General features: G+C 40.5%; 1 protein-coding gene across 1 annotated transcript in view; it reads left to right on the forward strand.

Moving 5' to 3' along the window:
• The window catches only part of LOC121926764 (cytosolic phospholipase A2 epsilon-like), a 51,935-nt gene that overhangs the window by 750 nt on the left and 36,412 nt on the right, over positions 1 to 14,773 (forward strand). Inside the window, exons 2-7 of the mRNA XM_042460027.1 lie at positions 3,009 to 3,145; positions 8,138 to 8,269; positions 10,801 to 10,841; positions 12,387 to 12,410; positions 12,537 to 12,552; positions 13,147 to 13,213. Coding sequence (XP_042315961.1) covers positions 3,009 to 3,145; positions 8,138 to 8,269; positions 10,801 to 10,841; positions 12,387 to 12,410; positions 12,537 to 12,552; positions 13,147 to 13,213 — 417 coding nt within the window. The remainder of the gene's footprint in view (positions 1 to 3,008; positions 3,146 to 8,137; positions 8,270 to 10,800; positions 10,842 to 12,386; positions 12,411 to 12,536; positions 12,553 to 13,146; positions 13,214 to 14,773) is intronic.

The raw sequence follows: 14,773 nt of genomic DNA on the forward strand, positions 1-14,773 counted from the left end.
CATGCGGGGGCTCGCTGCGATTGCGGCCGGCCTCCGGGAAGGAGGGAGGAGGCCGCGGGGAGGTAGGGAGGGTGGCGTAGGGTGGCGCCGCCTCCACCTTCCCCTTCTCCGCCCCAGGCCTCGCTGCCCTCCTCTTCCTCCACCTCCTCCCCACGGCCATGCGCGGTGGCGGAGGAGGAGGGCAGCAATGCTTCCAAATCTCCTTAATGCTTCCAAATCTCCCCCAAGATTCTCTAAGGGTCATGGGAGAATTTTCACCATATTTTAAAATTCAGTCTTAAAAACCCTGACAAAATGGATCCGGGGGCTGCTTGTAACCCATGGGTGACATGTTGCTCAGTTGTGGTATAATATGTACACTACTTTTAAAAGCAATATTATTATGAATGAAATTTATTTTGTTGATTTCATTTATTGTTTTAAAGAAACTTTTGAGAGGTTGCAGGACTCACTCCAACTGCAAAAGAACAGGCACACACATCATACCACAGTATCCTACAAAGTATGATTTCCAAAGCTCCCCCCCTCCTTTACAAAAAACCAAAAACAAAACAAAACAAAAACAAAAACAAAAACTACTGGAGATTCATAATCTTAAGGCTTTCACATTTAGTGAAATCCTTTTTGCTTCTCCTCCTCACTGCTGAAGAAAGGAGGGAAAGAGGAAAGAAGTAAGGCCAGTACCAATGGGCCAATGTTATTTATGACTTAGCCTAGCTAAAATTCAAAGGTATTTTGGTTTTGACTGTTAGAAGTTAATTATCTCCAAATCTCTTAATTTGCAATGTATAGTTGTCCTTTTGTATCCATGGGAGATCATTTTGGACCCCCCATGGTTAACGAAAAATGTGGTACCTCAAGTCCTGTTGTTTACTATAGAGACATGATGTGTGCAAGGCTGCTGGTGTGGCCATATGCACATACCTCCATTTAGCAAGCTCCACCATCGGGGCTTGCCATTGATGGAAGCTCAAATCCATGGTTAGCAAGCCCACAGATAAGAAGTCCTCATTGTAGTTAACTTATTTTCTGTTCCATTATGGACTCTCTGATTCTTAAAAGAACTGCTCCAAAATATTTCTAAACTGAACATACCCAAAAGGTTTATGTGCGTGTTGGTGACAGGGGTCTGTACTTTGAAATAAGCATTAAATCAGGGAATTTGATTTACTTTGAAGCCCCACTGCAATGTACATAAGTAACTTGTGCTGATCTTTAAAGGCCTATGGTTGCATTTGACAAAGGGAGCCATAAAAGCAAACAACGTGATTATCAGATACCTATTACTTTTGTATCCTGGCTGTTTTGTGGCTAGGATAACACTGATTCTGTAGTGACATCTTTCAAATTTATAGGGGCAAGAAAAGAGGCATAGATTAGGTGGAGATATGGGCAAAAGAGTTTAGAAGTGTAGATGGAATTTTTGTGCCTATGGTGGATGACTAACCCAGTTGAATTAGAATAACTTTAAAAGATCAGTTGTCAAGGTGTTTCACATAATAAAAATGATGAAACTGCCCTACCCCTGGAGGCATAGGGTGGCTATGCAACATTATTTATTTGAGTCATCTATAAAGAGAGGTGAGCTGAGGAATTACAGATCTAACCATTCTGAGCTTCATTGTCTGCCCTCCTTGTTGTGAAAACACCCATGAACTATAATTAGCTTTTTTAAAAATTATGTATTGATGCACAACTCAGGTAAATGAAATCTAGAGGAGGGACGTGACAATCTGCCAACTTTGTTTTTATTGCATTTCTCAGAATTCCACTAGCCTTCTTCTGTGAAAAATTTGTAGCACAGTGGTGACATCCGCACTGTAGAAATAATCCACTTAGACACTGTTTAACTGTCATTGCTCAGTGCTGTGAAATCTTGGGAACTGTAGTTTTATCAGACGTGTAACCGTCTAAGCCAGAGAGCTCTGGTGACACCACAAGCTATAATTCCCAGAATTTCACAGATTGAGCCATGGTAGTTAAAGTGGTGTCAACCTGGATTATTTCAGCAATGCAGATTCAGCCAATGTGAGAACTTATTCCTCTTTTCTGCAAGGGAACGCATACATATATTGCCTTATACATCTCCTGAAGTAGCAATTTTACACATTTTTCATATTGTTTTCCTTTTAAACACATTTTCTCCATTGATTTCAGCATTTCCATATATTTTTCAAATATACAAATCTTTAGTTGTGCATATTTATTTCAGAGGGAAAAGAAAAAGGAATATGACTTGTTGCCTTCCCCCTGCTGCCCAGATGATGGGAAACTGACAAAAGGGCACTTTGGTTAACAGACCACAAAGCATAGTTCACAAATTGGATAAATTTGTTTTTTAAAAATCAGATACAGTAATTCAGTTTCATCACTATAAACCCATGGACTGCAATTGAGTAGAAAACAACAACTAATTACTCAATTTACTTTCAGCAAGAATAGTGCCATCTTAATGCATACCACTTTGTACTATTATGATATTTTTCCGAGTCCAAGCTGCACTCCACCATCACTTTTTAGAAGTCAGAAAGCTTTCTGACTTCTAAAAAGTGATGGCAGAGCGTGGCTTGGATCCAGTTGGGACTCAAGCTGATGGCGACTGGCGATTTGGCAGTGATTTAGTGTGTGATAACCCCTGCCTCCATCCCAGGTCCCAGCTGCAGCTCGGGAGGCTGGAGCCAATTTAAAACGCCAAGCAATAATCTCCTAAATCAAGGTGGGAAATGTGTGGGCCTCCAGATATTGTTGGGCTGCAGTTCTCATTATCCCTAATCAGCAAAGTTGATTCTTAAGGATGATGGAAATTGCAATCCAATACAGATTCCTAATTCCTGACCTAGATCTTAACCCAGTTTGAGCACAGCAATAGAAAACAGAGATAACAAGTGACTTGCTTTCAGTGTATTTATCTTGTTGTAAACTGTGTGGCTTTGACAAAGGTAAAAAGTGTAATGTTTGGTATATAATATGTCTTAAAAAGATACTAACATTTTCCTTTTTTGAAACAGTTAGCCAATCAGATTGCTATGTAAGCTTATTTCTGCCAACTGCTTCGTTTGAAAAGGTTCGGACCAAGACTATTAAAGACTGTAAGAATCCAATGTGGAATGAAACCTTCTACTTCAGGATACAGAATGAGGTCAAAGTGAGACACAAACTCAAAAATTATTTTTGTCTGAACTCTTCAGGCAATTTCAAGCTGATGTTTTCTTGCTTATTTATTTATTTGCTAATTACTTTTTCTCCAGTCAGCCCAAGGCAGTATACATGACTTCCCCTTGCCATTTTATTCTCACAACAATCCTGTGAGGTGGTTCAGCTCAGAGTTACTTGCACAAGGCCACACAGTGAATCCAGGGAATGCTGCTCATGGGCTATAAAGAATTTTGAACTAGAAATAATTGTTGAGGTAAAATGAATGAAACAACAGTTTAATTGTCTAAGGGGCTGTACAGATCGGCACTTTGTGCTGGCCTGTATGCGCTGTGAGGGCTGAGTGTCCACACGCTCCGAGCCCTCACCAGTGTGCCTGGGCAACATTTTAGCATGTGCCTTTCCATACGGCACGTGCCATGATGATGCATGCCGGGTGCAGCACCCAACTGAAGTTTTGTGAGGCATTTAACCTTCACTTTCTGAGAGCTCTGGTGCCACAACAAACTACACTCCCCAGAATTCCATAGGACTAAACCATGATAGTTACATTGGTGTCAACCTGGATTATTTCTGCAGTGCAGGTGCAGCCTAGGAACAATAAATTATAGATATTTGTATAAGAAATTGTCAGGTCCACTTTAAGAAAGCTGACAAAATATACAGCTGCATTTGTTTAGGCAACCATGAAAACCCAACAGGATTCTGGCCTATGTGTATTCTGTAGAATTGAAACTTTTCCAATGTCAATCTTTATTATTTTAATGTGTGTGTATATATATAAGGATTTAATGCACTACTTAACTTTTATCTACAACACATTTCCTCAAATGAGTATGAAACTCCTGGTAGTTGCCATCATTTTTTTTTATCAATGAGGTTTTGATGAGAAGGTATCAATTCCATACAGTGAACGTATGAGTGCATGTGTGTAAACACTATATGACGGGGTGGGGGTGGGGAGAGAAGAGGCCCTGCCTGCATGCGCCAACCCCTAGTTCTGGTGCAAGCAGTCCTGATGATGTCCAGTATGTTCTGCACCAGAACCAAGGTATAACATTGTGCTTTCAGCACCATTACAGGTTGTTTGTTCTAAGGTCAGAATAAGGTGCCCAGCCATGTGATGGAGGTTGGGTGCCTTGTTTTGACATCAGAAGTGAGTGACGCAAGGCAGTGGTGGATATGCCGGGAGGCTCAGTGTGATGTCTGTACAGACAGCTATGATGGCATGGGAATGGAGGGCCAGGTGATGGAGACAGATCAGGGAAGCTGTGGTGTCAGGATACTCTGGGGTACCCACAAAATATCCTGGCTCATGCAGACATGGCCAGAGCAGAGAGAAAAATGGACAAAAGACAAATCTAAATCTGAAGCATGATAAAATGGACCAAATCAGTATACCAGAATAGAGAGAGTTCATCTTGGAATTTAATCAGACAGCATCAGAGAAGGATACTATACTAACTATAGGCAGTTCAACGCAACAAAATGTTGAGCATTTAAATTCATTTTTGCCGCTTAATATAGCCTCCTCATTTCATACACTGTAATCTCAATCTAGAATGGTCCTTCCAAGCTTGTTTGCTTATTTCTCCCAGAACAGGACCCAAGACACCTCCCAAAGAAAGTAAAATTTAAAAGCCTTAATATTTTTTAAAGAAACAATTAAAAAACTACACACTAAAAATATAAAATCATTTAAAATATGCAAATGTTAAAAATAAATAAATACACATCACATTCAGAAGCTCCTCAGCTTACACAGTAAGAGTCTGCTTAAACAAAAAGGTATTTTGCCTGCTGGTGAAAAGAGAGACTGGCTGAAGCTAGTCTTGCTTACTTTTAAGTAAATAATTAAACTATTATTATGAATAAATAATAAAATCCAATCAATTATAAATAAATAATAAAATCCAATTCAGCTAGTGGGCCCCTTCTCTATCTCTACAAGTGGAAGCAATACATTGTGGGAGGACATGGAAGAAAGCCTTGTCTGCTGTGGTCCCTGTTGGCAGAGTGTCTTCCCCTTGCAGGCCTGATGACATCAACATTGGCTTCATTCTGGTGCCAAATTATAACACAACCTTTTTCTAAAACATCGAATCTAATTATTTTATCCAGTTTGTAAACAAACATAGTCTTGAATGTTCTAAACTTGTTTTAAATTGCTAAGCAGGTTAACATGTTTTGGATTGTAAATTAAATCTTAGTGTTTTAAACTTTTTAATTGTTTTGAATTGATTGAATAGTATACTGACACCATTTTGGGATTAGCTTTTGGTGTCCTGGATAGCACTCTTAAAATTTAGTCTTAATCTGAGAGCAGATTCTTCATCCCACTGGGAGGGAAGCTGCCAGCTGCCACTGGTTAAACATGACCTCCTGTTTGACCTTGGAAATTTCACCACTATACTAGAAGGTGGACAGGGTCAGATTAGATGCTCAATGTGTCATCTACTGAGCTTGTTTAACACTTGTTCTTCTTCTTAATCCCACTGTGATACAGGATAAATAAACAGGTAAAATAGGAAATATTTGCTAGGTCATAGTTGGAGAAGGAAGAAGTTAATTAAGCAAGAGGTGAATCAAGCCCATCTTTAATCTTCTTTAAACTGTGAGTGTATCTCACAAGAATTACACATGTTTCTCAATGAATGGCTCATTATGCACAATTGCGATGAATGATACCAGTCATCCTTAAACATCATTGAGTAACGTTTGGTAATTAGTATCTTGTTAATGTAGAAATTAATTTATTTTGAAATTTCCTTCATTATTTTGAAATTACCTTCATTCCAGAAGAGTGCATATTAGTACAGACGCTATCCAATGAAAACAATATATTGTTAAACATAAAATGGAGTGGCAGGAAAGCCATACCACTGCCATGAATAAGCAGTGTTAACACCAATTTAAAATGCCTGGGAAAATAAAGACCCGTTCCGCACGGGCAAAAAGTACGTACTAGGTACGAATGAGAGTTATGAAAGGGCGTCCCTTCCGGATGCCCTAACCCTAGTATGTACCTAGTACGTACAAAATGGCGGTGCCCTATACACATGGGCGCCGCCATTTTGACGTCGCGGACGCTTAGCATCCGCACGGCGTGGCTCACTTATGATGCTGCAAGTGCACCATTGGCGCCTTGTGGCGTCATAAGCATGCCGTCAAAAGAAGCCTCTTTTGGGGGCTTCTTTTTTGGGAGTCGGGAAGCCTCGCCGTTTGGAGGCTGAGGCTTCCCGGTGGTGGAAACGGAGGCACTGGCAGACTGCCCTTTTTGGGCGGTCTGTAAATCGCCAAAGATAGATATGATCAGGGAGTTTGTCCATGGCCCAGAGTGTGCCATGGTACTTTAGATGTAAGCTAAAGCCATGAGTATGCCATTTCCACTTCAGATGTAAGCAAAACCCCATAATGTGCAATGGAGCAAAAGAAAGACAAGAAGGGATTTTGTGCAGTGTTCTGAACTTCATGGTCAGACATATAGGCGCGTTACAGACCGCCCCTTTGAGGCGGCCTGTACCCGCCCCTTTCCCTGGGGTATCGGGGCCTCAGCGACCAGAACGGCAGCTGCTGAGGCTCAGATCTTCTGCTTTCTAGGCTGCGGGGAAGCGGCAAAAGGCCGCTTCCCCGCAGCCTGGAAAGGGGTGTCCTTGGGGCTTCAAGCCCCAAGGACATCCCGCGGTGGCAGGGAGGAGGAGGCTTTCTCCCTTGCGCTGCTGGGCGTAGACATGTGAAGGCTGCACCCGGCGGCGCAAACCAGGAAGGAGCTCCAAAACGGAACTCCTTCCTGCTCCGCGCAAAGGGCACACTAAGCGCCCTGGTGCGGAGCAGCAACATCATGTCCGCGCTGCCCCGTATAGAGGCGGCGCGGTCGTGACGTTGTCATGGCGGCCCCCATGTAGATGGGGTGCCGCCATTTTGTACGGACTCAGTCTGTACTAGGGTTAGAGGGGTGTGGAAGCACCGCACCTTCCTAACCCTAATACGGACTGACTCCGTACTAAAAGGCCCGTCTGTAACGGGCCATAGACTAGCACAAATTTATCTGCAGGTACAAAACAACAAGGTTGTACTCATGCTAATTTCATTGAAGACTAACCCCCAAACAACTTTTTCCCAATTGCTCTTAATTATTCACAGACGGTGCTATTTTTCCAGCGTGTAGACACAGTTATGGGAGAATCTGCATGGACAGCAGCTAACATTTTGGCTACCTCTCCTGCCCCCACACTGCCTCAGCACTAATCAGTGCTAATGCACTCTCTGGCATAGGACTCTAGGATGTAAAACAGACAAGATTTTTGAGCATGATTGGAACCATGGATAAAGATCTTATTTCAAGCTCATGCAGTTTAATATCCTCTTCCTCTCCTAGTAGGAGTCAAGCTCCAGGATGGTTCACTGCTTCCTCTGCAAGCTTATCATTAGGGATCAGATCACAAAGATGAGAAAGAAGCAGCTGGTCTCAGCTCTGAGGGGGAGAAAGCAAAAATGCACTTACAGATGGCATGTACTCTCCTTTCTCCTCCCCTTGGAGCTCAGACCAACTGCATCTTCACTGTGTAAGTCACTTGCCCACTGGCAAGCAGCAGCAATAGCAGCAGCCCATCCCAGAGCTCAATAGGTATGGAAGGTTGGTTTTGGATGGGGTACAAGGGACTAGATAATAACTGCCTGTCCCCATTCAAAAAAGAGACATATATTTGCATAACCCACACTTACATGATATATATCACTAACTGTATTCACTAAGAAGATTCCATCAGGGGTGTATAGGAAAGCAAGCTCTAGTTCTTTGTCTTCACTGTAGCCAAATAGGATTTATCCAAACACTCACCTATTCACAATTAGTGCCAGGATAGTGAGCCAAAAGGCCATATCCAGTTTGTGGGGTGTAGGTTCCTCATGGCTGTTGAAACCTTTGGGGCTTTCTAGTCCAGAATCACAACATTATGATTTAACTTTGCTTCCCTCTTTTCAGAATGTTTTGGAGCTGAGGGTTCATGATGAAGATGACTGTATCACAGATGACCACCTCCTTACTGTTCTCTTTGATGTTTATAAAATCCAACTTGGAGAAACTGTTTGCCTGACATTTCCACTCAACCCACAAGTAAGAAGTCAGGCCCCTGGAAGAATATTATTAACAAGTAAATTACTAGAATAAGTTTCTGGGGAAGGAAGGAAAGGGTCAAAAGAAGGTAGGCATCTAACATTTTCAATATCAATTATGATAAATCCTGTAAGCAGGGGAGATGAGGAGTAGTTTGGAAGGGACTTACAGGTAAATCAGTGGTGCAGCTTAGTGGCACTAATATTCCTAAACTTAAGTTAATACAGGCCTGGTACACACCACCCAAAAAGGGCGGTCTGCCGGTGTCCTGGTTTGCTCCGTGAGGAAGCCACAGCGGACAAACCGCGCGGCTTCCTCGCAGAGCAAAAAGAACCTGTACACTCGCAACGTCATTATGACACCATGACGTGCAGATGCTAGGCATCCGTCATGTCAAAATGGCGGCGCCCATCTGTACAGGGCGCCACCATTTTGACATATGGAAGATGTGCTAGGGTTGCGGGGCGTCTGTAAGTGACTCCCCGAGGTAATCCTTGCACATCATCAAGATATGCCATTAGCCCATCTGTACTGGGCCACAGTTAATACAGAACAAATAGCAAAGATTATAAATTGGTGGCAGAAGAATTAAGATAAAGAGATTAGAGAGTAGTGAACTGAATCACATATGGCAAGAAAACTGTGCAATTGCATTTGGCCACTGGTAGCCTCCCTAGAGTTGTTCTTCTTATTTTGTTGGCTGAATGGAAAACACGTTTTGCTTGATAAGATGGATGGAATCAAGTTTGGGTAGAAAGTGGAAAAGATCCATTCTGCTGTCACCAGAAGCCCTGGTGGTGCAGGCCCATCGATACTGCAGCCACAGTGTTGTGAGCTTGATCTCATGGCTCCAAGGTTGACTCTACCTTCCATCCTTTCGTAGGTCAGTAAAATGAGTATAACAAACAGAAAGGTCTAGGAAAAAGTTTTCACAGAGTAAAACATAAAAATGGTTTGAATGTCTAAAATATTCTGATGATGCAATGACAAAGAATTCCCTTACTATTATACTCTTTTGTTTTTGGTTTAGGCTAACAATTTGTTGTCTTGATGAGTAAAACGAGTACCCAACTTGTTGGGAGCAATTGGCATAAATATTGTAAACCACTTAGAGAGTGCTGAGTTCACTATTATGTGGTATAGAAATGTAAATGCTATTGCTACTATGCCATAGCTTCAGGATATATTGTGCAAAGAGGACTTCCTAGAACCAGGGACATTATTAGAGTGTGGAGTGCACAAGGTGACACCCTAAGGGGGTGACAGGCACTAATCACCAAACATCTATATATTTGCAGAAAATGGGCTGTCTGCCTGCATCCCTTTAAAATACTGAAGAGAAGATGTGAATGGGTGATAACTCAGTGAGAAGAGAAAGGCCCCCATTTTTTAAACAATTTTTTAAATTTTAATATTTTTGAAAGATTTAATTTTTTAAAAAAATATATTTTTAAAATTTTCACTTTACACATAAATACATTTTAGTTGTGTATATGATATTGTAATTTAGCGGTATAATTTTCATTTTGCTAGTTCTTTATGTCAAAAATATTGTATTTACATTCAGTGATATACAGGAATTACAATTTATGAGTAACAGTAGTATATAAAATATTTCTAGAGTCTGTATGGTATGGTATGCGAAGAGGTCAATGGGGTGTGTGTGACACCATGAGTTACCACACCAGGTGATGCCAACCCTCGTGATGCCACTGTCTAGAACATCTGTGATTGCTGAATAGAAACTGTGTGGTGAAAGACAGTATCATAGTTTCCAGTAGCAAATGCTGCAAACATATAGTAGCAGAAGGCTATTGTCTTTATGAGCTGGTTTTCCAGTGTTGGAAATAAGATGTTGAATTATCAGGGCTGGGTAACTTGCCTGGGTAGCTTCCATGAGACTGAGGCAAGATAAGGAGAGATTTTGCACATTTTAAAATGATTTCTTTTTTGGTAATTTGGAACCTTTTTTTTGGGGGGGGGATATTATTTTATGCATAAAGTTGATTTTTATGCCAAAACAACATTTTTGCATGGGAAACAGTTTGTGCAAAATACAGTTTTGTGTGCAATATTTTCTTCCAAAAGAATAATACCAGCGCGCCCGTGCCATACGCGGGCGTGCCTTACGCGGCCTTGAGCATACGCGCTCAAGCCGCGGGGCGCACACGGGGCGGAAGGGGCAGCACGTCCCATTCAATTGAATGGGCGTGTGCGCCCGTTGTGCCCCCCGCGCGCCCTCACCGCCGCGCACGAGCCCCATTGTTTCCAATGGGGCTCGAGCATAGGCGGAATTCGCCTTACGCGGAGGGATCCAGAACGGATCCCCCGCGTAAGGCAAGGACGGACTGTACTTTTTTGTGCAAAGTTTGCAGGAAAAAAATCCCAAATTACTAAATAACATAACATAACCATGGGGATTGGCCATTTTCTCAATATGGGTTTCTTGATGTGCTGATACTCTTTCTCATCAACAATGAGAAAAATTTCATCCCTACTCAGAAAAAACATTTGTATTTCTCCTTTTACAGATTCCAGAAAACCTGGAAGTAGAATTTTGTCTGGAGAGCATGTAAGTTCATCATAGTTCGTCAATGGAGGACATCTAGCATTAGAAAATAGTGTTTTGCCACCCACTGAGAAGGGTGTTGGTGGGAACAGCTTTGCAAGGGCCCACAGATATTGGACAGATCCCATCCAAAATTGCATGCATCCTCACACCATGCCAGGATATTGTTGTTTTGTGGGTTACCCACATTCATGTATAGGATTCTTCTTTCTTGTGGATGGTACACATGCTCCCTTTGTGTGTATTGTGTTAGATAAGATGGTTGCATTTGGGCCAAATGCATATTCTTTTTACCTTCAAGTAGATTGGCCAAAGCATTTTGTTTCTGTGCTTATTTTGTTTTTATTTTGCTTGTTTTGTTTATGTTTCACTATGGGGGGAAGGAATATTAATTATAAGTGCTGGGGAGCTGTTTATTATTAATTTGTTCATACATATATGCATACTATTTATTAAAAGTTTTTATGCCCGTCAGACTTCCTAGATAGATGTTCATTTCAAAATATTCTTTAAAGACAGATTGGAAATAATTTTAATAACCTGGTTTAATAACCAAAGACCACATGTGTTTAACTATGTGTTTTTTAATTGTTGTAAGCTGTTTTGAGTTCCAAATGGGGAAAAATGAGAATAGAAAACAACAACAACAACAATTGGAATAATTCATTTTGGCTGCTTGCTGGAAGCTTAGCAAGTCTGCAGCCAGCCTGACTTAACTTGGAAAGGAGTTCCAGTTCTGATGTGCTGAGCCAGGGAAAGCCTCTCCTCTGAGGCTGATGGGACATGCAATAGGACCTCTGATGGAGATCTCAGATCCAGACTGGCTCATATAGAGGAGCTGGTCTTTTAGATATTCTGGCTCCCAGTGAGGAATTAGGTTGGTCACAATTTAGCAGGAATATACTAGGGAAAATGCTGAATAGGCAGAGATTTAGGGTGGGAAGTCAGAGGCCATTTAAAGTCTTGGGAGCTGGCTATGATGAGACTATGGCGGGATACAAACCGCCATATAGTACTTATAGGATACGTACTAGGGTTAGGAAGGGGCTGTGCTTCCGCACCCCCCGAACCCTAGTACGTATCCTATATGTACAAGATGGCGGCGCCCCTTCTACATGGGCGCTGCCATCTTTACGTACTGGACGCATAGCGTCCAGACGTGTCTTGGAAAAAATGACGTCGCAAATGCGCCGGCGGCGCTTCGCGACGTCATCAGTGCGCCGCAAGAAGCTCCGAAATGGAGCTTCTTTTTTGCTCCGCGCGGGAGCTGCGCGGTTTGGCTGCTGCGGCTCCCGCGCGGAGCAAACGGCGGCGGCGGGGAAGCGCCACAAAGCGGCAGTTTGTATCCCGCCTATGATACCAATCTTTTCAGATACGTAGAAATGTGAGATCTTGGGGAAGTATCAGTTAAAGTGGTCTTTCTCTCAACACCTACAAGAATGTAGCTGCTGACTTGGACTATCCTCACTTCAGAGACTGGATCACAAAGTTTTTGTGTTGTGCATTTAAGAATAAATATCCATTAAATAATTTTTAATCTTTGTGAAGATCTGATTGTTATCAAATAATATAATTTCAGCTAAATTAAGCCTAAAAAGTTACCACAGTTAGAAATGCTGGCTCAGTTACTGAAGACAAGTTATGACAAGTCAAATATTTTTTGTTTGGCAGCCCAGTTCGTCATGAGCATATTGTTACTAACGGTGTCTTAGTGGTAAGGTCAATTTTGTTTTGTGATTTCTTCTTGGAAAAATCATACAGTAATTGCTAGCATAGTTGTGATGTTTCTGCTCATTATTGTTGTTTGGGCTAATATTACAAGAACTTCCTGCTAGGCTAAGAAATTTACATCTAATTGTAACCCTCTATCTTAACCTGCTACACTCAGCACAATTTTAGATTAGGATTCCACTGTGTGTCTAGAAATATTTATGAACTCAAGTTCATCAACCAGCTTCCAGGATGATGATCAGTGTGAATACATGTGTATATGTGTGTGTGTGTTTGTGCACAGTTGGTCTGAATTATGCAACCACATAGCCTTACAATAGAATAATGAAGTAAAATAAGAGCAGCAGTAAAAATATAATAAAGGAGGCTTAGACAAGTTTAGAATAAAGAGTGACCTGATACTCTCCGTATACCTGGAAATTTATGTTCACGTCAAATAGTAAAATGATTTTGGCTCATGGATTTATTTAACTATTCCAGGCTAGTTCTAGGTAAAGACATTATTTCACTGTCATTGCAGTCAAAAAGATTTTACCCTTCTCTCATTTTATTTTTTTATGTTATTGTTTCTTTATAGTCTCGTGAAATCTCCTGCTTGGAGGTGCAAGTGAATGAGGAAAAGATGGCAAACAAGGAATTAGGAGGTTATTTATTGGTTTATTTAAAAGTACCAGTCTTAAGTATATGATTTGAAAGGTTTTATCCTAAAACTTTAAAAAAAAGAAATAACACACTTTGAATATTTATGATTAAATGTTATTTTGTTGCTTTAATATAGTACAGTGGACCCTTGTTATATGCTGGGGTTTGGTTCCAAGATCCCCCGTGTATAACAAAATCCGTGTATGCTCAAGTCCCATTACATATAAAGACAAAGCAAGATGGTGTCCCTTATAAAAATGGAAAATCAAGGTAAATTTATACTTTTTTGGAACATTTTCAAACCGTGTATGATTAAATCCGTGTATAAAAAATCCGTGTATAAGAAGGGCTGAATGTATGTTCACTTTCTTCCACCTTTTTGCCATACAAATCTGATGGATGTATTAAAATTCACTGAATGAATGAAACTAAATTTCAGTGTATAGTAATGTAAAGTTAGATTTTGGAGATTATCACACAAATCCAGTAGCGGCTCCTATTATCAGCATGCTGTACCTGTATGCTATATACATGTTCATGTTGACAAGCTTTTCTGGAAACAAAACAAAACCAAACCAGAATTAGTAACACTAATTTAACATGAATATAGTGGAATCTAAACCCAGCCTTTAAAGAATTAAGCTCTCAAAGCCCTGGGTCCAATTTTGTGAGTTTCAGTTTTTCCTACATTCTCTCATTCATATTTGTGATGAAAGAAAATATGAAGAACACACACACACACACACACACACACACACACACTTTCATCACAAATATGAGGAAGTTTATGGATTTTGTAAAATAAAACTGAAATGAAATGCTCAGTCCTTGTTAATAATAGAAATAATAATTCTTTGTGTGCATTGTTGTAGAGAAGAAAATAAAGTTTACTGTCCAGGGCTCCTATGAAGAAACTCAGGAATGTTTGTTGGAGTCTGAATTGCATCCTGCTGATCCCCTTGTGTTCCACTATATAAAATATAAGGAATCTGCTCTGGAACTTGAACTACCAAAGAAGTCAAGTGGCAAAGGCTGTGTATGTTTTTAAATTACAGTGTCTTTAAACTGGGATCTAATGTAAAGGCAAAGGGTTTTCATTTTTTAGTAAAATAGTGAGGTTATATTTTGCCATAAGATTTCTGTGGCTTCACAAAATGTGGTGAAAAAGAGTCTAAAGAAGGAATACAAATCTTCACATGCAAGAATGAATAATTTCAGCAATTTCCTCCCAATTCTCAAAGAATATAAGAGTCTTAATTCATACACTAATAGAAATAGTGTAGAAATGTGTAGAAATAGAAATGTTGCTTCTTCAGAAAACATGTTTTTGCACAAAAACATGTATTTATGCAAAATGCACTATTTTGTAAAATATTGAAGGTTTTGTGAAGGAAACTCTTGCAAGAAAAATGTATGGACATTTCTGTTTATGCAAGTTCCATAATATATATGCAATAGCAGGACTTTTGACTAAACCTCTTTAAAAGAAAAAAAGAAAAATAAGCCATTACTTATTGTGTTTAGTTCCCTTCACACTGTCCATTAAAAAAAATCAATTTTTA

Source organism: Sceloporus undulatus, chromosome 1, assembly GCF_019175285.1.
Source record: "Sceloporus undulatus isolate JIND9_A2432 ecotype Alabama chromosome 1, SceUnd_v1.1, whole genome shotgun sequence".
NCBI lineage: Eukaryota > Metazoa > Chordata > Lepidosauria > Squamata > Phrynosomatidae > Sceloporus > Sceloporus undulatus.